The 23395-nt window shown below is 38.8% G+C and overlaps 1 protein-coding gene across 1 annotated transcript in view; it reads left to right on the forward strand.

The window, feature by feature from the left end:
• LOC124273618 overlaps positions 1–23171 on the forward strand; it is a 136002-nt gene extending 112831 nt beyond the window's left edge. The window contains 18 exon segments of the mRNA XM_046708902.1: positions 1527–1694; positions 4791–4925; positions 5237–5296; positions 5298–5364; positions 5760–5820; positions 6737–6850; positions 7450–7536; positions 8836–9054; positions 10621–10792; positions 13348–13508; positions 14031–14156; positions 14594–14702; positions 15856–16019; positions 16520–16645; positions 17074–17179; positions 17868–18464; positions 18467–18954; positions 18956–23171. Coding sequence (XP_046564858.1) covers positions 1527–1694; positions 4791–4925; positions 5237–5296; positions 5298–5364; positions 5760–5820; positions 6737–6850; positions 7450–7536; positions 8836–9054; positions 10621–10792; positions 13348–13508; positions 14031–14156; positions 14594–14702; positions 15856–16019; positions 16520–16645; positions 17074–17179; positions 17868–18464; positions 18467–18954; positions 18956–20020 — 4025 coding nt within the window. The 3' untranslated portion in view covers positions 20021–23171.
• The last annotated feature ends 224 nt before the right edge of the window (positions 23172–23395 follow it).

Raw genomic sequence — 23395 nt, forward strand, 5'->3', positions numbered from 1 at the left:
GTGTATATTTACCTCAGTGTCATAATAATTTTGCATGCTTCACAGTTTTAGAATATCCTCAAGTTTAATTGTTTCTTTCAATTTGTGCAGATTTAAGATTTTGAGTGTACAATGTTGCCCTGAAATAATTTCATTTATTTTGATTTTTTGGCTCTTCACAAACATTCTGTTTTCGACACATTTCAGTTCGTAGTAGAATTTCCACTCATTCATCTTGATTCACACGACTGGGACTGGGATGTAAAAAATCATTCAGGTTCTTTCATTTGGATATCTAACAATGTGTTGATCAAGTTCTGGAACTCTAGTCTAATATCAACATTGAGTTGTTTTCAAATTTGGATCAACAAAGTTTGCTAATGAGAAATTTGGTCGTCACAGCTTACCCTAATGTCCATCTGATTCAAACACCAATCAGACCTCCTGTACATCTTCCCACTGATCTCCTTTCCCATTCCGTCATCCTTAAACCATCCATTCATTGATCCATCAGGCCATTTGTAATCCATCCTCCCATCCACAGTATACCAATCCACCCATCCACTTGTGATCCATCCTCCCATCTCCCAACTATCTTCCACTCATCCACCTACCAGTCCACCTGCTCATCCATCCTTCCATCAACCTGCCCACCCACATATTATCCATTCATCCATGCATGTGCATACCCACCCATCCATCCATCAACCCTCCCCCTCCCACCCAACCACATATCCATCAATCTGCTCATCCATCCATGTGCATACCCACCCATATATCTATCCATCCATCAATCCATCCATGTGCATACCAATCCTCCCATCCATCAGTACACCAATCCATCCATACACTTGGAATCCATCCTCCCATCTCCTAACCATCTTCCACTCATCCACCTACCAGTCCACCTGCTCATCCATCCTTCCATCAACCCACCCACCCACCCATATATCCTTCCATCTGCTCATCCATCCATGTGCATACCCACCCATATATCTATCCATCCATCAATCCATCCATGTGCATACCAATCCTCCCATCCATCAGTACACCAATCCATCCATACACTTGGAATCCATCCTCCCATCTCCTAACCATCTTCCACTCATCCACCTACCAGTCCACCTGCTCATCCATCCTTCCATCAACCCACCCACCCACCCATATATCCTTCCATCTGCTCATCCATCCATGTGCATACCCACCCATATATCTATCCATCCATCAATCCATCCATGTGCATACCAATCCTCCCATCCATCAGTACACCAATCCATCCATAGACTTAGAATCCATCCTCCCATCACCCAACCAATTCATTACACATCCACTGTCCACTTCATCATCTATGCATCCACTCAACCACCTTCCAGTCCATCCATCCATCCATCCATCCATCCATCCATCCATCCATCCATCCATCCTCCATCCATCCATCCATCTACCCAAGATGCATCATGGATATAACTTATGGTAAAAACTAGCCAGCACACAGTACTCTCTTAAAACTAGCCAGCGAAATTCAAAATATATCGCCCCTTCATCAGATTCCCATGATGCATCAGATGATGACGAAGATGATGTTGATGGCGACGACACGCTGGACAATCTGGAAAGTCCCTCGAGTATCCCCGAGCCCCTGGGTTCGACCACTAGCCTAGGTTCCAGTGCAGGCAGCGTCAGTTTATTCTCCTCGTATAGCAATGTCCCTTCAGGTTGGTCTGCCGCAAACCTCACTTCTCCGCTCGCTCACGAAACATCAGGGTTGTCACGATGATACGCTTCACGATATGCTACCCCCGAGTCCAAAATTTAATTTGTCGGTAAGCAGGACTAACAGTACCACTAAAATTACCTTAAAAATTATACATACATGTATTGATGTAGTGGTAAATCTGACAGCATACTGATAAACTTTTAGTTTTCGTCATGTGAGAAAAACAAAAGCTGCTTACAAACAGCAACTGGCCTCTTGTTATCGATTACAGACGGACCAAGTAAAACCCTAGGAAGATACAGATGAAAATATTGTGATACGTATTGTATCAAGACTGAAGTATCGGTATCAGTACATTGTGACAACCCTACTAAACACTACGGGGTTAAACATTTTAGGGAAGAAATCAGAAAACTGTCAAGTCTTTTTCAATGGTAAGGACATCTTGTTTAATGCCAATTTTATTTAAAGGTTCCTGCTCAAAAATTTTGTTTCAAATCAAAAGATTAAATTTTTCAACAGATTTGGACAAATCTGTATGTCATCATTCATCAATATTGTTTTTTTTAATGTTTGCATTCTTTTGGCCCTTTGTGATTTTTCTAAAATGTTTAACCCCACTAATATGTTTTCTAACTTGGGTTGGTATTTTATTATTAGCATGCTCTCTCTTTCGTATTTATTTGTGTCAATATATGTATCAGTATATGTGTTTGTGTGTTGCACTCCCATGTGTTTGCTCATTTAAATCGCGACTATACGTCAATTTCATAACTATCTGTGTGAAGATCCGAAGACAGTAAGCAATGCGCGTCAAGGTTTCCAATTGTTTTGTACAAAGCATTCAGGCCAGCTGATGCATAATTACACATGGAAATGGCCATAGAGTGTGTGGTACATTTGTAACTCTTAGATTTTGAACTGTTAGAATCTTCAGTTGTGTGTAGTGTTGAGAATTGGTTAAAATCTCATAATTGATGATTGGTTCATTACAACTGATCAATCATCGAAAATAATTGGTTAGCGTCATTTATCGCATTTTCTTGTTATGTTTGTTCATGCACAAAAAAAATAATGAAAAAAGCCATGTAGTTCTTTGGTTTTTTTGTTTTTTTTCAAATTGCACAAAATTACGTTTGCAAATTTCATATCTTTAAAGGATGACTAGTATGTTAGGAACATACATTTCCAGTGGCCTTTAGGATAAATTCAGTCATGACTAGGAACGAGTTCGTAGTACGTATGAAATGTATATTTTATGACACAGACAAAACCAACCTTGTGAAAAAATATTGTTGATACAAACAAGTGTTCCAAAATTGTTTGTGTTCGATTGTGAGAAAACGTGATCAGTTGAATGGTTGCTTAGTCACTGAATAATCTTCGATTACCTCTTTTCATCGGTCCACCAATTATGTATCTGTTTCAAGGCAGTGATAGGTTGTCTTATGCCATGAAAAATTGTCAAACAGAGCGTTCCAAGTGCATATAGTTAAGGCTGCATCATTATTTTGTGGATATTTCATTCACCATGGTTTATGCGTGTCACACCATCTACTCCAAAAATATCAATGAAGGAATATTTGTATTTGTGGATTTTGTTTTGTAAAGTTGAAATTTCAAAATTGAACGGGTTATGGCATGAAATGAAATCATTAAGAAAGCTGACGTCTGATTGGCTACAAACCCAAGCATCATTCATCATGATTGGAAGGTCAAAGTTCATTAATGTTCACCTGACGCAACCTGCTGTTGAGTTGTCAGATCTTCACTAAGGTATCACATCAGTGTATGAGATTTTCGTTACATTGTGTCTCAGTTGGTGGTAAACAGAGTTTTATTGCGATGATATTGATGCCGAATGTAATCATTTCCCCATAATGGATAAACTTTTGTCTCTCGATGAAGTGAATGTCTTCAGAATGATTCCCTGTAGAGATTCCTGGTTAGGATGGGTCCCAAATGCTTGTCAAACAAGGCAACCGACCAGATCAGATGGTTAGACACAGTGACAGCATCATTGAGTCGAAAGTGTACCCTGAATGGTTTGTTGCTCATGATATCGACCACTGGATTGTGTGGTCCGGACTTGATTATTTACTGGCAACTGTCACAGAAAAGCAAACAAGCAACAGAGTACATTTTGAAGTGACAGAGACACGAATGGACCTGTTGTTTAACCACTGCATTTCTCAATTATGTCCCTTTGGCATGTCAGGATCCTATTATTATGGGTTCTAATACCAAATTTGTCATGGTTTTGTAATTGTCAGATCCATAGGTGTACTTGGCTTAATGAAGTGGTAAACATCTTTGCTTGCATCATTGCTATTATAACTGAAGTCCTGATCAAACCTAAACCCAGCTAATTATAGCTTATGACAGGCACATTATTGACAAGACCAAATCCAGTTAAGTTTGTTGTTACTGACCTCTGTGCCAGTCTGTGGTTTAGTGGAGTTTCTCGAGTCCTGAAGGCTTGTGGATTAATCCAAGGCTGTATATTGTATGAGAATTGAGCCAGCATTGGGCAGCTTGATTAAATGGGAATGAACTCAGTCAAGGAACACAGTCCCCCTTTAAGGTGGTGTTGCTCCCTGACCAGCATGTAGAACCAGATTGGAACCTGTCTTGAGAAACACATACTTGTTGTTAGAGGCAGATTGGAACCTGTCTTCAGAAACACATACTTGTTGTTGGAGGCAAACAGGATTGGGTGGTCAGGTTTACTCACATGGCTGTAACATGTCATCGTATGTCAATTGCGTAGAATGACACTCATGACGAAAGTCGCTTTATTGTCCCTTCTAGAATTGATATTTTTATAGACTCTAAATAGTTACAATACTGTGTGATGTTAAGTGACAAACGAACAAACGTAATGGCAAGGGCCCACTGACACAAAGCTATCTTAGCGCTACGATGATCGTAATTCCCATGTCCTGACATAGTCTTAAGACAATTGTAGCACTAAGATCCCCTTGTGCAAGTGGATCCAGATTAACAGCTTTCTCTCTTTAGTCCACTGAGAATTGATGCCAGATAACTGCTGGTGGTGTGTTATGGAATAATCACTCCCTCGCTCCTCCTCTAGTCATGTCCTCCAGTGATGGTGGGGTCATGCTGTCTCGGATGGATGCCGTCTCAACATCCGGCTCAACATTCCTCGGAAGCTCCATGGATACAGTCATCTCTGAGCCAGGAGTACAGATGAGGTCCAAGACCATAGGTACGTTGTCATGGAAATATTTTCTTGGCACTTTTTTGGTTGGATGTTTCCAGTGATTTACTAGAAATGTCATTGCTACATCTGCAGTGGTTGAAACAGATATGTTTGAAGTAGTGGTTATTTCAAATCTGCAGGTGTTTATCAATGCTAAAGATAATGAATATGAAGATTTTATACAATGACTTAATTGAGTTGATATACCAGGTTGCTGCACAAACGAATGGACAATTGGTGTGAACTATCCTACAGCTTGAAGCAGGAATTATATTACAATCATCATCACTAAATTGGATGTATGTTTTGTCTTTCAGCATCTCCAGAGGAGGAGGCGGTTAAGCTCCATAGGCGGACATCTTACCTAATGGCAACTGCGAGATCGCTCCAACCAGAAGCCCTATGAACAGTCCTTCTCTCCACCAGCCTCTATTCCCGAGGGACAGTAAGTCACTCCTTCAACTCTTCACCGCCCAGTTTCTGGGTTCAAGTCCCAACAACCATGGGTTGAGGTGGAATTCCTACCACATTTTTTCACTTCAGTCTGCAGGGAGAAATGTGTAATTGTAACTGAATGTATTTGTGTGTGTATGTTTCTGACAGCCATATTTGAAGCCATTTTTTAATGATAAGATTCAAGTTATGTAAATGTTCATAATTGTTTTCTGTAGTTGATATGAATCATAGGTGGAGTTTAGGTGCAGATTACTATATACTGCCTAAAGAAGTATAGTTCTGTCATGTTTTAAATGAAAATAGATACCTTCTGTTGTGCTCAGGTTGTGATGTCAGATTTGTTGTTGGTGGAAGGGAGATAACTCTTCTCATTGTTTTCCATAGGCTGGCTACTCCCCCACACAAACCTAGCTTGAACAAGATCAAACACTTCTTTGGTGAAAAGGTAAGAATTTTATCCTTTACTTGTCAGTACTTTAGCAAATGTTGATGAATACAGAATGAATATGCACCACGTACTTATTTAGTGGAGACTGAGAGAATATTGAAAATGTACAGAATTTTCATGGAAGTGTTGTTTGCTAAGGTTTAACGTTTGCGATGCAAGAAATGGTAATCATGTAGATGTTTCTTATCACATAGAATGATCTCTGTTTGTAAAGTGTGCACAGTATAACCTGTACACCTGTATACTAGGATTTCCCGTATTCAAGCCCACTTGTAATTATGCCTGGGATATTTCCCCGTTATTAAGCCCATGGGCCTAAATAAAGATTTCAAATTTTATTGTTTAGAATCATGTTCCTTTGCAAAAACACAAAGCACACGTCAGCTAATATAACGTTTGTAGTGCACGTTTGTAGTGCAGTTAGAGGTTTGCATGTATATGGAGGTGATATACTCAAACAGACAATCTCAATCCATATGGCCCACACGCAGTTTCAATAAAATATGATAGTATCATAGAACACGTTCCCAAAGCACAGAGTAAAGTATGTAAACATTTCATCAAAAGAGGGGATGTCATTCAAGTTCAGGTTAATGACAGTGACTGTTTGTGGTTCAAGTGTTCTGTATTATTTTGTTATATTAAAGTTCATTCCATTTTATCGTGTCTTAGAATCATTTTCTTCAGTTACAAGCATTTCCAGAATTTAAGCTGTGGGCTTAATTATGGGTTATTTATTATTAATGAGAGGGCTTAAATCCAGGAACTCCTGGTACTTTGATCAATACGTATTATGATACTGTAGAAATAATCAGTGTAATGAGAAAACGTATAGTTTCCCATGTTACCTCACTCACCCAGTCACTCATTCTCTAATCCTCTAGCTACTGATGCCATGCCCTCCATGTTTCAGACTCCATGTATCATCGAGGCAATGGAGCCGAAGATAGAGATGCCAGAATCTCCGCTCGCAGACATCGTGAAAGAGGGATGGCTGACTTGTAAAACCACCATCACTGATGGAAAGGTGAGTTCAACAAGCAGATTGGTTATTTGTAGAGTGAAAAGTACAGGGCCCCGTTCCTCAAAGCGATCGCAGTGCTACGTCAGTCGTAAGTCAATGTTAAAGTATGGGAGTTACGATCATTTTAGCGCTACGATCGCTTTGAGGAACTGGACCCAGGATTTATGTATACAACTAAACCAAGGCAGAGTTGCCTCCCTTTGATCTGCTGCAACCTATGATCCTGGGTTTGAATCCAGGTTCAGCTTTGTCAGCACCATACCTGTACTTGTAGGTTTGACCTAACTAGAAAGGTTTATAAGTTTTGTAGCTCCATACATGTGCTCGTGGATCTCACCAAAATGGTGAACATTCTGCTTTTTTGGTTCTATAAATTTTGCTGAAATGGTGAAGTCTGGAGTTTGCTAGCACCCTACCTGTGCCTCCCACATCAAGATAACACTTTGTGGTATAACCAATGCTGTTCAGCATACTGCAACATAATGCAGCAAATGTTGCTGTTTCTATAGCAACTGCCTTTGGTCCAGTGGATAGAGTGTCTGCCTGAAATCGTAATGACAGTGGTTTGTTGTGGTGTATTGAATTTTGGTTCCAACTTTCAGAAATCGAGCGACCGATCATGGAAGGAAGTCTGGGTCGTGCTGCGAGGTCATTGTTTGTTCTTGTTCAAAGAAAGAAAAGAGACCCAGGTGAGTTTGTAAGCATGACAACCTGAGTTACAAATGTGACAAGTGAAAAATAAGAAGACAGTATGTCATAAATCTTTCATGTCAGTCCTTCCTTCCTGCCAGTGCAAAAATATTTACTTAGTCAATATGTCTGAGATTAAATAAAAATTTAAAAGTTTTATGAATGCCTAAAGAATTTTTTTTGAAACATAACATTTTAAGACTGACTTTGACTGAGTTTGGCGTAGCAATATTCCAGCAATGCTTACATGGGGACAAAAATGAACATTTTAAGAATTACATGCTGAAATATAACTCCATTCAAATGGTGTTTTTATTTGTCAGTGTGTTTTGTTTTATCCAAATTTATGTTAACCTTATCTCAGAACAAGAAACTTTATTATGTAAGCATAGTTTTCCGGCTACCTGATTGGTCTAGAGGCGGTCACATGACCGTCGACAGAAAAGCATATTGACTCCAACCCAGGTCCGACCAAAACAAGTCATATTGACCTGAGTTACTATGACGTCGAGCCATGACGTCATTCACGTCAAGCTATGACATCATTCTATTGTTTACATGTCACAGTATTGTTGACATAACGTTATTGGTTTGTAGTGAAAATAAAATTACTATTTTTGACTAAATGGACATGTTTTGGATTTTAGAAACTATTTTTGGTAATTACATAATAAAACAATTATAGACTGGCGAATTCGGTCAATACCTGTTTTTATGGACCAGCGAGGACGAAGTCCGAGGCCAATATTGCTATTCGCGGGTCCATAAAAACAGGTATTGATCTCATCACCAGTCTATAATTGTATAATATTGACCTTGTCTTAATATGATGTCATTAAAAATATCTACCTTTCAGTATTTAACGATGTCACTGTAATTTATACATCCATGTATAGACCAACTCCTGATCTCAATACTGTATTGATATAAATCTATGAATATGAATACTAAATCAATGATTCACTGCAGAAATTTCTTTAGATTTATCTAGATTACCATCATTAAGACTATGAGAAGGCAGAAAATCCAGTTTTAGACATTTAATGAATCAGCTTCAACCATATGTGTCATTAAGTTACTGGTCTGCACAGATAATTTTATCTGTATCATATAGCATCACTCAATTCATAATAATATATCAGTATATCTTGATATATTTGAAATTTCCAGTCAATGACAACTCCATGAGTAATTTTATTTTGTTTTAAATTTACAAGTTTAGGTGTCAGTTACCCCAAGTATTAAATGCCTCATTTGGGGGTGACATGTCTGCATAATGTATGTTGTTTCGCCTACAGAGTACATTCAACTTTGACGATGAGAAGCCAATTTCCATCAAGTCCAGTTTGGTGGACATTAAACACGAGTATGCCAAACGGAAGAAGCACGTGTTTCAGCTCGTCACGTACAATGGATCCGAGTACCTCTTCCAGGCCGATGACAAGGGTACCATGTTGCTATGGATACAAGCAATCAAAACCAACAACAACCCAGATTGCGATGTAAGAAAGAGACGTGTAAGATATTGATGAAGTTGGTAGATGTGATGCTTGTATGCTTGATCAATCAGAAATGCTGCTGCTCAAATCATGCCTGCTCAAATCATGCTTGCTCAAATTAGCCTGCTCAAATCATGCCTGCTTCAAAGTTTAGACGGTTTTGTATATAATTCAAAGATTTGGCTAAATTGCACATTTTCATGCCACATTGAATTGAGCTTATAGCTGCTTCAATGTGTTGTTAAAAAAACTTTGCATATTTCAAAACTATCATTAAGAACCATTTTGCTTTTGATGATCCCAAAGGCTGTAAGTATTGCTCTGAATTTGCTTATCATGCTGAAGCTATCAAGTGAAGGAATTTGTCTTTCATGACAATCACCATAACAAGTCCCAGACTTCTTTGCACTGCTGTTCATTTTGCAGAGTTGCTTCCCTTAGACCCTCCAGGAGCCTATGAGCATGGCTTTGCAATGCAGAATTGCCTGATTGCGTTTCTATTTTTGAGTGCACGGTGTCTATTTTGTGTGTTTCGTGACCAACCTTAGAGTGAATGTTCAACCTTAAAGCAGTCCTGCTGTGATGCTACTTAAATATTTTTCGAAGTGACTTTAAATTTGATAAACTCACTGTAATGAGTGAATTTGAGATGTTGTCCATGGGTATAATTGGGACAGGGCTTGCAAGAAGATTAAAAATTGGAAATATTGTTGATTGGACAAATCAATAACAGATTATTAGTGTGAAAATTGTGTCATCGATGACATCTTACATGAACTGTTGTGGTGACATGAAGAATTAATTTACACAGATAATACATAAAGTGTTCTTCATTCATTGGCTGCTACAATATTATGTTCTGAATGTTGATTTTATTAGTAATCCATGTATAAATGTGTCAACTCTCACCAGTGAAATATTTTGACTTTTTCTGCATTTTTTGCTCAAAGATACTTCTTCGATATTTGTCAATAATCAATTGATATTTATTTCATGATTATTTTTTATCTCTATGATCTGTTTTGAAAGCCTGACAAACATCTGGGTAAACAGTAACTGCATGAAGGACAATCAAGTTCTATGGATAGTGAACTTCTTTATTGCAATGAGTGCAACTTCTTTGAGTGGCATTTTAGAAGTTGGGAAGTAAAATATGCTTGACAACGGTACAAGAATCTGTATCGAAACGTCGCACTCACGAATAAAAAGAAGTTGTTATCCATAAAGTTTGTTCTATATAATGAGTGCAACGTTTGGTTTAGGTACTAACACCGTTATCAAACAAGTGATGTAGTACCTTCACCAAAAGATCGCACTCATTGCAATAAAGAAGTTGACTATCCATAGAACTTGATTTTCTTTCATCTTTACTACTTCTAAAATACCTCTCAATGAAACTAACTGCATGCTTGATCTACAGCATGAAATGCTACGTAGCTCTTGAACCATTTGGTGTTACCAATGCTAGGATGACCAATTTGCCTGCCACAGTTTCCATATAAATGTTACTATTGAAAAACAACGTCTGTGACCTGACGCACCTGTTTCCAGAGATGTTATGGATGAAATTGAATTTTCCTCCAGGATGAAGGAATTGGTAACGCCGACCTGATCCGCCGCAAATCTTCCCAGGCGGAACTGACGGTCAAGACGTCCCCCACCGCAGCGCACAAGCCCAGCAAGAAACATAGTGCTCTGTCCCTCAAGAAAGCCGCTTCTCCCAGTGTCAAACGGAAGAAGACAGGAAGTGAGAAAGGTGAGTTTGGAGTTATTTGTAATATGTAGAGAGTGTTGACCATGTTTACATATCTGAGGAATTAGATGTGAGAAATAAGAACTGAATTAACGAGTCAACCCGGTACAGAAACTTTTAATACTGATAATTTCTTCATTGTATGTCATGATTAAAATTGTCACCATATCCCAACTATGTAGGTCGATGCTCATGATATTGATCACTGGATTGTTTGGTCCAGACTTGATTATATACAGACTGCAGCCATATAGCTGGAATGTTGCCAAGTGCGGGTTTAAACAACAAACAAACTAACAAATCTGACTCTATGAAGTATCTTTAGAAACCATGTATGAATCCAATGTGAGAGAATTTCCCTAGTTATCATATAGTGCCAAATACGTTCCAGCCAGGGCCTTCTATAGAACACCCATACACTTGGAAACCCCATTTCAAATTACATCAGACCAATGATTTAATCAGATGAAAAACATTTTGATCTAACAGACATTACACCGATGTATGTTGCATAAAGGTATAGTATGACCAGAAATTATTGAGAATTTTAGGAATATGTTTAATTCGATTTGTAGTATAAACAACCTTGACCAGCTATCAAGTGCTTGGTTTCATTCAAGAGAGACAACTCTGTTAATCCATTTTCATTAGTTTGTGAAGAGTTATCCCCCTTTGTTTACTTGCTAGCAGACGACATTTTCAGTGATCCTCAGTATGGATGATTTAGAGAAGAGGAAGTTGATTTTAGAGTATTATAACAAGGACTTCAGATCAGCTAAAGTGATTTCAAGTAGGACAGGCATCCCTTTGTCCACTGTTTGTCGTGTTTTGAAAAATATTGCAAATGGATATGGCATTGAGCACCAGGTAGGCCCAGAAAATTGACTGTCAGTGACAGGAGGCGGCTTGGCATTCTTGTTCCTAAAAACAAACGAAGGAGTTTAGAAAACTTAAGGCTGGATATGATTGATAGAGGAACTGTGGCTGTCTGTAATGAGACAATTAGAACTGAGCTGCATGCAATGGGTTGGTAGAAAAGTCGAGGAATTCCATCACCGATCATGAAACCTGAACAAAAGGAGCGAAGGTTGAACTGGTGCTTACAGCATAGAAATTTTAACTGGGACAATGTGATTTTCTCAGAGGAAAGTTCTGTGTGTCTGTTTCCTAATACACTGAAATTCTGGACCAAACAAACTGAAAAACCTTTGTATCAGCGCCCAGAGTACAGTCCGAAATTTAACGAGTGGGGTGGCATATCTGTGTTAGGGGCAACGCCCCTCTGTGTATTTGAAGGGAATATGAACAGTGAGCGGTACACAGATATTCTCAAGGGACATTTACTTCCATCGGCTCACGTATTCTATGGAAAGTTTTGGATTTTCCAGCAGGACAACAACCCAAAACATCGTTCAAAGCATTCAAAGGCCTGGTTTAGGACCCAAAATATGACATTATTTTATTGGCCAAGCTATAGCCCTGACCTAAATCCAATAGAAAATGTTTGGGGACTTATGAAGGAAAGTGTCAATAAGAAAAATCTGACAAATATTGCTGAAATGAAAGAAGAGGTGGTCCGATATGGACCACGACTTTCTAACTTCTTTGATCAGTAGTATGCCCCGCCGCATTGAAGCCTGCATTGCTGCCCATGGTGACTTGACAAAATACTAACTGTTCACCTGTCTTTGAATCTGGAGTTATGTTCTGCAAATATTCACATTTAATATGTAAGTAATGAGTGAAAAAAATATAAAAAATTACAATCTTTAAATGCTCAATTATTTCTAGTTGTACTGTAGTTCCTGCCAGTCGACCTTGTGTAAATTTTTCAGATCATAGTACTACGTTTATCAGACTTGTTTAATGGCAATCAGCAATTGTTTAGCATGATAAATGATGTTTATGATACAGAAATACCCTTAGCTCAAAACCTTCTTGGTGCCGCTGTACAAAGCAATCTTAGCGCTAAGGTGATCATAACTCCCATACCTTAACATAGACTTACGGTAGTCTTAGCGCTAAGGTGATCGTAACTCCTATACCTTAACATAGACTAAGGTGATCAGGTGACCATAACTCCCATACCTTAACATAGACTTACGGTAGTCTTAGAGCTAAGGTGATCATAACTCCCATACCTTAACATAGACTTACGGTAGTCTTAGAGCTAAGGTGATCATAACTCCCATACCTTAACATAGACTTAAGGTAGTCTTAGAGCTAAGGTGATCATAACTCCCATACCTTAACATAGACTTAAGGTAGTCTTAGCGCTAAGGTGATCATAACTCCCATACCTTAACATAGACTTACGGTAGTCTTAGCGCTAAGGTGATCATAACTCCCATACCTTAACATAGACTTAAGGTAGTCTTAGCGCTAAGGTGATCATAACTCCCATACCTTAACATAGACTTAAGGTAGTCTTAGCGCTAAGGTTGTTTTGTACAACGTCACCCTTGTTGTGTAATGTATGGTGTGAGAGATGGTCTGAAGTCCTGGGTTTATGGTTCCACAGAGAGTATAATGTCTGAATTATTGTATGTAACCTCCAGACACCAAGTCGAGAGGGTGGAAGGAACGCATCATGCCAAGCTTCAAGAAACACCACGAGAACAACAGTTCCACCGCCCTGTCTGAGATGGATGAGGAATGTATGAAAACAGCAGCCTTTGGAGTGTCCCTCGACCAGTGTATGCCATCGCCGCACATCGAGGTAGGTATTGTTACAGACGTAGTGATAGAGGTTGTGTTATTGGGTTGAAAGCACAACTCATCATTCATGCTGTTGAATATGGATTGAATCATGAATATAGTTTCATGCCTATGTGAAGAAATAATTCCTGAGAATATCCTACCACTATTATATCATGGCCGTAATGCTATATTTTAGCTGTCATCATACTAATAAGATTAGATTTTCAACAGAAGTCTTCTCAATTACCACTATCCATAATCAGTCATATGGGTAATAGTCTTCCAGTGCCCAGTGCCCTTGTGCATGTGTAGGGCAGTAAATCCTCAATTCTATCCTGTGTGTTCCTATGAAAAGATGTCTTTCGGTGACTTTGGTGATTTATTTAGACATGTTCTGAAGCCAACATTCGGCCCCCAGTCAGTAAACATTCTTGGGTTGGATTTGCATATTCCTCATAATATTAAAGTAGTTTTATGTCTTTGTTGAGCTGACTTGTATTTCACAGACAGCACTCAATGTATGATACATGTTCTCTTGCAGTATGTACCCCTGATTGTGGAGTTATGTACCCGTATCGTGGAGGCTCGAGGTCTGGAGGTTGTCGGCGTGTACCGGGTGCCAGGCAACTCAGTTGCTGTACAGAACATGCAAGAGGAGCTCAACAAGGTAGCAAGGAACAACCATCTACTCTTCATGGCAATGCAAACCATGAAATTCTGCCTCATACAGAACCCAGAGCAAAATGTTATTCAACAATCACCCTCATCCCATTCTCATCCCTTTGTTATATCTTACACCCCTTACTTGTCAACCGAATCTGGGGTTGGTGTGGTAGCCAGAAGGTTAAAGCATTTGCTCGTCATGCCTATGACCTGTGTTCAATTCCCACATGGGTTCAATGTGTGAATGCCATTTTTGGAGATCCCCAGCATGATATTGCCGGAATATTGCTAAAAATGGCGTAAAACTAAACTCACTCACTTGCTCTCCCCAAATACCCAAATTCAGTAAAATAATACTCTTGTTCACTGTCAGAAAAATACTGTTAACAGTACAGGTGAAGACAGGGTCTTTGACGTTTAACACTGTATTTTCTGTTGCAGGGAATTGAAAATGTGAATATTGACAACGAGAAATGGTTGGATGTGAATGTGATCAGCTCGCTACTGAAAGCATTCTTCAGAAAGCTGCCTGAACCCCTCGTCACGAACAGTGAGTTGACACCTGTAGCACGTTATACTGGTTCTAGTATTGGTTTCCAGGAGGCTTACCGCTTCTACAGCTGGCGGCCCAAACTAATGTAATTTGGCAAAGGCATGCTAAACTCGTTCCAGAGCTGGTTTGTGCAGGAGCCTTAGCACTTTTAACATCCAGCCAGTGACAAAAAGAGTTTTGATTTGGCAAAGGCAATTTTATGATCACACCATTCTTCCATGGCCATCATTTCATATTATTTCATACTGTGGACCAAGGAAATCTGTGGTTCGGGTCCACCAATCCCATCCTATAAGAAATTAGCAACTACCCATCCACTTACGAAGGCCCAATTAAATCTACTGCAACATGTAAGATGTAATTTGCAGTATAGGGTTTGATTACCCATAAGGTATGGCTGGATAACACGGATACCCGGGACATGTGGGTAATGAGTTGGACCCGGGTACCCATCTCAATACCCGGACCCATTATGATCATGTGATATTAAACAATGTAATATGTTATTATTTCATGATTGAAAGGTTGTATTGTCTTTGAAAATTTAGACATAATTACAGTTTCTTCTCTTGAATATAATAAATGGTTAAGATATTGAAAAACTTGAAATTTTAGACTCTGAGCTGAAGAATATATTGCCATTTCTTACGAAGTTGATGTCTGGAATTATCATAACAGGTATCAGGGTAGGGTAGGGTAATAGGGGGTGGGGTACTCGGGTAGAAAATTGAGACCCATAAGGGTATGATGTGTGAAGCCCATTTCTGGAGTCCCCCGCAGTAATATTGCTGGAATATTGCTAAAACTTCACTCACTTACTTCAAGGTTGCACTGGCATCCAAGTTTGCCTCCAAGTTTTATGATAACTTGGGTTAGCTTAGCCTCACCACCTAGATCAAGTAATGTGAGGTTACTTTTGATTGCCACAACTGTTAGAACAAGTTTAATTAACCAAGACCATTAAACACTCAATTGTTCTCAGCAATAACTTTGGACCAACAGATTTGTAACCCTCTGTCTGATGATCCTTATTGTAACTAGATATTACATGTGTTGCACAATTTACAAACTTTGGACCAACAGATTTGTAACCCTCTGTGTGATGATCCTTATTGTAACTAGATAGTACATGTGTGTTACTCAATTTCAGAATGTTATGGGAGTTTCATCGAGGCTAATCGTATTTCGGACCCGGAGAAGCGGATGCTAAAACTGAAGAGGCGACTCCACACTCTTCCCGAGCATCATTTCGAGACATTCAAGAGGATGGCAGAGCATCTGAACCGGGTCGCAGCCTTTGGACACATCAACAAGGTGGGGATGAGGACCTACATTTCTCGTGATAGAGATTCCAGAATCAGCAATGTGTATTTATTAGTAATAACTATAAGGCCACTTATATAGCACTGAATTCCACGCCACACTGGTATGCTTTAACAGTATGATGGACATTATAACCCTGGCGAACCCAAGCTGCCTGTGAGGCGCTAGAAGGTTAATAGTCACATGACTTATACCACCGGGTACCCAGTTTATGCTGGGTGTTACTCAGATCTGAACAAACTAACTTGCCTAAGGTACACGTGTCATGTGTGCTTTGCTGTGGGGCAGAACAAAAGTCCTAGAAACTGTCAGGAGTCAAGCTGGTCACCCATCCAAGGACTCTCTGTGACCAATGTTACTTAACAATATTTGAGATGGATAGCTGGTAAGTTGTAATCTGTTTGTGTGATTATAGTTAAAGTGTGGCTTAGTGCCACGGTATACACTATAAACAAACAGTATAGTTAGTATTGTTGTTATTGTTGTTTCAGATGAATGCCAAAAACCTTGCCACAATGTTTGGTCCCACCTTGATTCGTAAATCTGAGGATGACACCATCTCCATGGTGACAGACATGTCTGATCAGTGTCACATCGTTGAGAGCATCATCATTCATGTAAGTGCCAAGAGTTGCCTCCCTTGTTATTCCAACCCGAAGGTGAATGATGGAATGGTTTTTTTAGATCGTTATACTTAATTCTGATTCTGATTGTTCCAAAGAGTAATGTACTCCATGTGCAGGTCTCTTGGTGCCGATACTGTTGTCTACTGTTTTTACTCTCATAATATTAAAGGACGCCTCTTCGTGAGTGACCAAACTTTGAATATTCTGGTGACTAATGTGTTTATTAGTGAAATTATTCCATCACTGCTTCAAAATAACCAATAAAAGGATAAGCAGTGTTTCAAGTACGCCAAGTGAAAAGGTATCAATTGTCTGGTCAAGAATTGATTATGTGCAGACTTCTGTCATAGCTGGACAATTGCTGTGTGTGGTGTTAAACAACAAACCAACTAAACATACAATTGTATCCTTTCTTGCAGTTTGACTGGTTCTTCAGTTCCTGGGAGGATGATCACACTGTCCCTTCTGAGGAGGTCTGCGAAACCCCGGTCACCTCCGACATCCGAGTCATGCGGGACGATGATGGTGAGTTTGTGTGGATGACATATTGTCTGTGTCCTTGTCTAGGATGACATTTTGTGTGGCCATGTTCAAGGTGTTTATTTATGTTTTGTTATGGAGATTGCACTTGACAAGAGCTTGGTTGAAATATGGTAATAATAATTTTATTACTTGAAAAATGTTTGAAATACAGCAATACGAAGAAGAATATTTGCAGCATGATTTTCATTTCAATGTTATCAAAATGGTTGGCTCAATATTGATGAAAGTTAAAATTTGGTGTGCTGATATTTCATTTAGTTCCATGGATTCCATGTTTTGTTTGAATGTGTTACTATTAGGTGAGGTATGCAATTTAGAATGATTTTTTTATATATTTTTTTTTTTATATCATCTTTATTTCCACATTTTACATAGTACATGAAGAATGCATTCACATAAGTATATTCATACAAATATTCATATACAATATATCAAGTATATTCAATACACCCTCACAAATCCCCTTCATACAATGAATAGATGTCTTTGAATATGTTTTGTATATCTTATCTCAGTGATTCCAATACTAATAATAGTAATTAAATAGATTTATTATATGTTTTCTGACCTAGTAATTTATGTAAATAGATTGTGGAAAGATGACCAGAAGGTAAAAAATTTAGATTATTGTATCGGCTATAAGTTTCTGACATCAAGGTTTTGCTTGCAGAGGACCTTGATTCTGTGATCAACACCCGTGAGATCGTCTCCTCTATCATCAGTGCTGCACACAAGAAACTCCACAGCAAACAAAACCAGAAGAGCATGGACTCACTCGACTTTGACGAGTCCTTCAATGAACGTGATATCGACCTTGAAATTAGTCGGAAGGCAAGTAGTGCCACCAAGATGAGCAAGTCACAATCCACGATCAGCTCCGTTCCATCGTCTCGCAGTATTTCTGAGGAATTCCTTGATCGCAAACTCTCCTCCTCGACTATGAAGTCACTTCCGCAATCAACAGTTGATGAGACAGATTCGCTGGATTTTGACTGCATGGACAGCAAGTCTGAGTTTAAACCACAATCAAAGTCTTTCAATGTGAGCACATTTTCCCGGCATTATTCTGATGAATCCTTGCTTGATAGGAATGATGAACTGGAGATGTCGCATGGTATGAGCAGTACATGGAGTTTGAGTCGAGATACACTTGACCGATTGAAGCGTATCGAGTACGAGGCTCGTGCACTTCGTGAACGCGAAGAACAGCGTCAGAGAGACATGGAAAAATGTCGTCGTGAGCAACAGCGGATTGAACAGGAGTATCAGAGACGAAGAAAGAGATGGAGATGGAAGAGACTCATAGTGTCGAAGATTTGTTGAACTGGAGACCAGACTATTCACATAGACTCCAGGATACATCTGAGTATACAGGGAGTGATAACCGCGGATCAGTCGGGGCAAGTCACAGACATTATCCTTCCACGGACTCATCTCAGTCCGGGGGTCATTCTGACGGGAAGGTCCAGTTAAGGAGACCAGACTCACAACACGACAGGGGTCATGGCGGGAAGTATTTTGTCAGTATCGGGAACACTCGGGGAAGGTCAAGGGAAAGGAGTGGTGGTCGGGTAACCCAGGGCAGTCTGGACTCCCTGGCTCCCCGCTTCTCCCGAGCTGGTTCCTTGGAGAATATATTAGACAGTCACGGACACATCCATCCACCACAGTCTCATGTCCGTGGGCCGAGCTATCGGCAGAGGGATGGACGAAGAGATTCTAGGCATGATGGTGAGAAGAAGAGACCACATGGGACCCTGAGTCCGAGGAGGGTCTGTACGACATGGGTCACTCGACTCGTTGATTGATTTGTATGATAAACAGGACAATCGTGGTTCGTGGGCATCGTCTGATTCGGAAGATGGATCGGATCTACTCACAAGTCTGACTACGACCTTTGATCAGAAGTTGCAAATTCTTTTGAATCCTAAGTATAAACTAAGTGGAAACAGGAGGGCAGGACACAGGGTTGAGGACGTGAGTTGTGCTAGTAATGTGGAGGAGGCTGTAGAGGACAAGGACAATGATGTGGAGAAGACTGTGGAGGTTGTCCCCCACAAGAACACTCCAGTGGTCCTCCCACAACACGGGGTGCCCGGAATTGGGGATTTTTCTCGGGACAGACCTTTCCGGGACCCAAGTCTCCACAGGTCCTCAAAATCTGAAACTAAAATTGGTATTGCATCTCGCTTTGAGCGAGGGAGTCAAGTCACACCGCCTCAATCCACCGCAACAGTTCTTCCAGTAACTGGGAGTCCACAGTCGTTGCAGAACCGCAAGTCTACTCAGGAACTAAAAGCCTTTCCATTTAAGTTCACAGGTAAGCCTGTGAATGAAACGGGTGCTACAGTGACGGTGACATCTCCACCGACGTTGACCCAACCAAAGAAACTGGAAACGAAACCTGTGAGTAAATCTGATTTTAGACCCATCTCTAAGTCAGAAAAGACTGAAGTTAATTCCACACTGGCCAAGTTGAGCCGGGAAGAGAAATATTTCAGTAGCAGAGATGCTGTTAAGTCAGCTGTGTTTTCTAAACCTGCTTGCAGATCCGAGTCCCCAGTAGGTGACAAGAAGCGCACAAAACGGTCAAAGCGACGTCACACTGTGGGAGGCACTAATGACTTGGAGCATTTCAAGGCTTTGATTTCTGTGACAAGTGGAAAAGAGGCTGAAACGGAACCTAAAGTATCAGCTTGGGAACAGTTGCAGCCAGTTGTCAAGGAAACAGCAGTGCCAGAGAACAGGTCTTTGTTGTCATGGATACAGTCTGAAAGACTTCGTGGAAGTACACCAGATTTGACATCAGAGTCCAAACATTAGATGTTACCATGGTTGCAGAATGTGAGAAAGTTGTTACCGAAACAGTGTGCAAGTTGCAATTTTGTTTGTGCATTTAGTACGAGAACTGAATTAGTTGAAAATGGGACTGCAATGTTGATGGGTTCCTGTTGTTGTTGACAAACTGTAAAAACGTGGAGTGCTTATTGAAGTTGATTGGAAACTGCCATTTGTGTACATTTTCATCTGTGGTGAATGCTTCTAAAACTTTTGCAAGGTTTACCATGAATATTGTTGTGGTGGTCAAGTTGTTGAGGTTAATATTTTTTCGAATGTACAAAATGATACTAGAATATGATCCCATCATTTTTAATACAATACACAGGCTCAATCATTTGTTACATATTTTGCATTAAAAAATAAGGAAATTTAATTCTTAAATCTATTTTACAATTAACACTACCAACTGTGTCATTCAGACCAATCCAAATATTCATATACCTTATTATTCACAAGTTTCATTCCGAAATATGTGAAGGTTGATATTTAATTAGAAATATCACTTAATTTGCTTACTGTATTACATTTAATAAGTGCTAATGTGTCTTTAATTATTATCCTTATCTTGAAAATCCTTGAAAGTGATTTTTCATTGTCCAATTAATTATGTTTTTTTCCCGATACTTTGTATTATTTTATGTATTTGTATTTTGTTTTCATTTTATTCACCCAACATGAAAAGGAACTTTTGATGCAATATTAGGTTCTAGACTGACAAAATTGGTATTTTGCAATATCGACGATGGACTGTTTTTCTTGTGCGTGAAAGTTTGGACTTGTATAGAATTTTAGTGATACATTATTGATTTTATGAGCAGGTCTCAGTTAACTTTTAATCCTTTTTTATATTTTGCAAACTCTTTTTGGACAATTTACCTATTATTGAAAATTAAATTAATAAGACAGTTGAAAATATAACATTTTTAAAATGAAAAATATAGTGCTGTTTTTTCACATTCAATATTTGACTTCACTGTTATATATAACATGTGGTATGTTCTTTGAAAAGGGTTAGGTAGAAATAGATAAATATTACCAGTTAAATTGTTAAGAACTTTATACTCATTAGATTAAAAAATAGGTGAAAAGTGTCTGGAAAATATAGTATTGAAGTTCATATGTTATATCAAGTTGATACTGATAAGTTTACTAGGAGGGAAAGTTATGTACTGTGTTGCCATATTGGTGATATTATTGAGAACTGCTTTCGTTATCATGTTATTCACAAGAGCTTTACTGTAGAATTTGGCTGAAAATGATTAGAATCATGTATAGGTCTGTTTGAAGATTATCCGGAAAGATTATTTTTTCTTGTTTTACAGATGAGAGTGCATTTTTGCAAACAACATCCAAAAATGAATTATGTATTTAAATTACCTACATGTTAAATATACTTTTTGTTAAATTTAAAATCATGAGTTCATTTTAGATATGTTAAAATCAACATTAGATTTCTTATTGTTCCTGGTTATTTCAAACGCATTTACCAAGAAAATCCATAATAAAAAAATATAATTGACCTGGCATTTCTGGGTATGTTCATTTTTGAGGTGTGTGAAAATGTATCTTGCTTGTGACACTTCGTCATTAATGAGCCCTCATAACTGATAACACTTATCACCAAATTCAACAGATACATTAAGGTTTACAGTCACTGAAGTAGAAAATATTTTACTGTCCTTCAAGTAATTGCTGTATAATTCTGTTTAGCAGTTTCAGCCTCTAAAAGTTTTTGGGGCGGTGGGGTAGCCTAGTGGTTAAAGCATTCGCTCGTCATGCCGAGGACCTGGGTTCGATTCCCCACATGGGTACAATGTGTGAAGCCCATTTCTGGTGTTCCCTGCCGTGATATTGCTGGAATATTGCTAAAATCGGCGTAAAAACATACTCACTCACTCACTCTAAAAGTTTGTTCTTTAGGCAAAACTCATAGACAAACATCAGATTTTATTTTGTGATAGAGAAACTAAATATGGTAAGCAGATTTTTGACACATTTTTTTCTTTTTTTGTGTGTGTTTTAAAACTTTGTTTTTATATCTTTGTTCTGTTTCTTTGATATGCATGGTTTTCCTTCTCAATAACAAACAACAAATTACTTTGACATCTCTCAGAATACTGCAATAAATGGACATATTAAGCATTTTTGAAGGTTAGTATTGTTAACAGTTTGATTAAGACCTGATAATGGACACAAGTACGATAATCAAATAAACTAAAAATAAATATGTGATAATTCTTAAGTGTATATGTATCTTCTTGCCTTTTAATGTCTGTGTCTTCCTGTTTTTATCAATTGCTCTCTGAAAACTCTACCCTCTTGTTCAGTATTATGTAATTATTTTCAGAATATTTCATTAACTTTCCTCATGCTGATGTGTAGATTCCTGCTCATATTGAAATGGTAACTTAACGTTCTACATTGTAACACTATGCAGTATTCTGGTTTATCAGACAAGTACAGTAAAGGAGAATCAGCAGCTTTCATGCCTCAGTCTTTGTCATTTTCACTCATCTCAGTGGACACTTTCTCATTTCCCATGTTACTGATAATATAGAAAGTACCTGTTTATATATTAGTATGTGAAGGGTTTCTTGGAAAAGTGTTTGTATGTCCTGTAGGAAAAGAGAATGTAATGCTGAAAAAATTAACCAGGTTCCATTACTGAGAACTTGATTTTACATGCCAAGGGTAAATCCTAAAATATTTGCTTGACCAAATCATATTAAATCTTGAGTTGGTTAACTTCAGTTAGCTTCCTTCATTTGAATGAATCAGTGACCAGTGCAAGGAGCGACAGTCACACCAGTGCAAGGAGTGACAGTCACACCACTGCAAGGATTGACACATTAAGGTTATATTTTGTAGGGCTGTAATGATGAGTTTACATGGAAAAAGGGATAAGGCAGGGGTGACATCTTGGCCCTATTGATTTGACTGAATGTTACAAAGACAGGGGCATTACAATCTTCAGTGAACCTGTTCCATTCTGTGTGTATATTTTTGCAACATACATGTAAATATAAGGACAGTGGATGTGTTGATGAAGAAAACCTACTGTATAATGATGCTTTAATCTTGTTAGCAACTGCGGAACGCTCATAAAACGCCTGTAATAAATAACATGTAAATATCAATTTGTTGTGTTGTTTATACGACTGTCAAGAATGAAGTGGCTTTGAAGTTATTGCTGTTGAACAGAATACATACATACAAATACTTCTATAGCGCCAGAATCCGATGTAATCACCCAAAGGAGCTCTGAGTCCACGCTGGAGCTAAAGGCAGACTTTGGTAAAAAGATGAGTCTTTAGCTGGCTTTTAAAAGATGCAAGTTCAGTCAGTGATCGAAGTTCT

This window comes from Haliotis rubra, unplaced genomic scaffold (genome assembly GCF_003918875.1).
Source record: "Haliotis rubra isolate DU_JTF1 unplaced genomic scaffold, ASM391887v1 Scf182, whole genome shotgun sequence".
NCBI lineage: Eukaryota > Metazoa > Mollusca > Gastropoda > Lepetellida > Haliotidae > Haliotis > Haliotis rubra.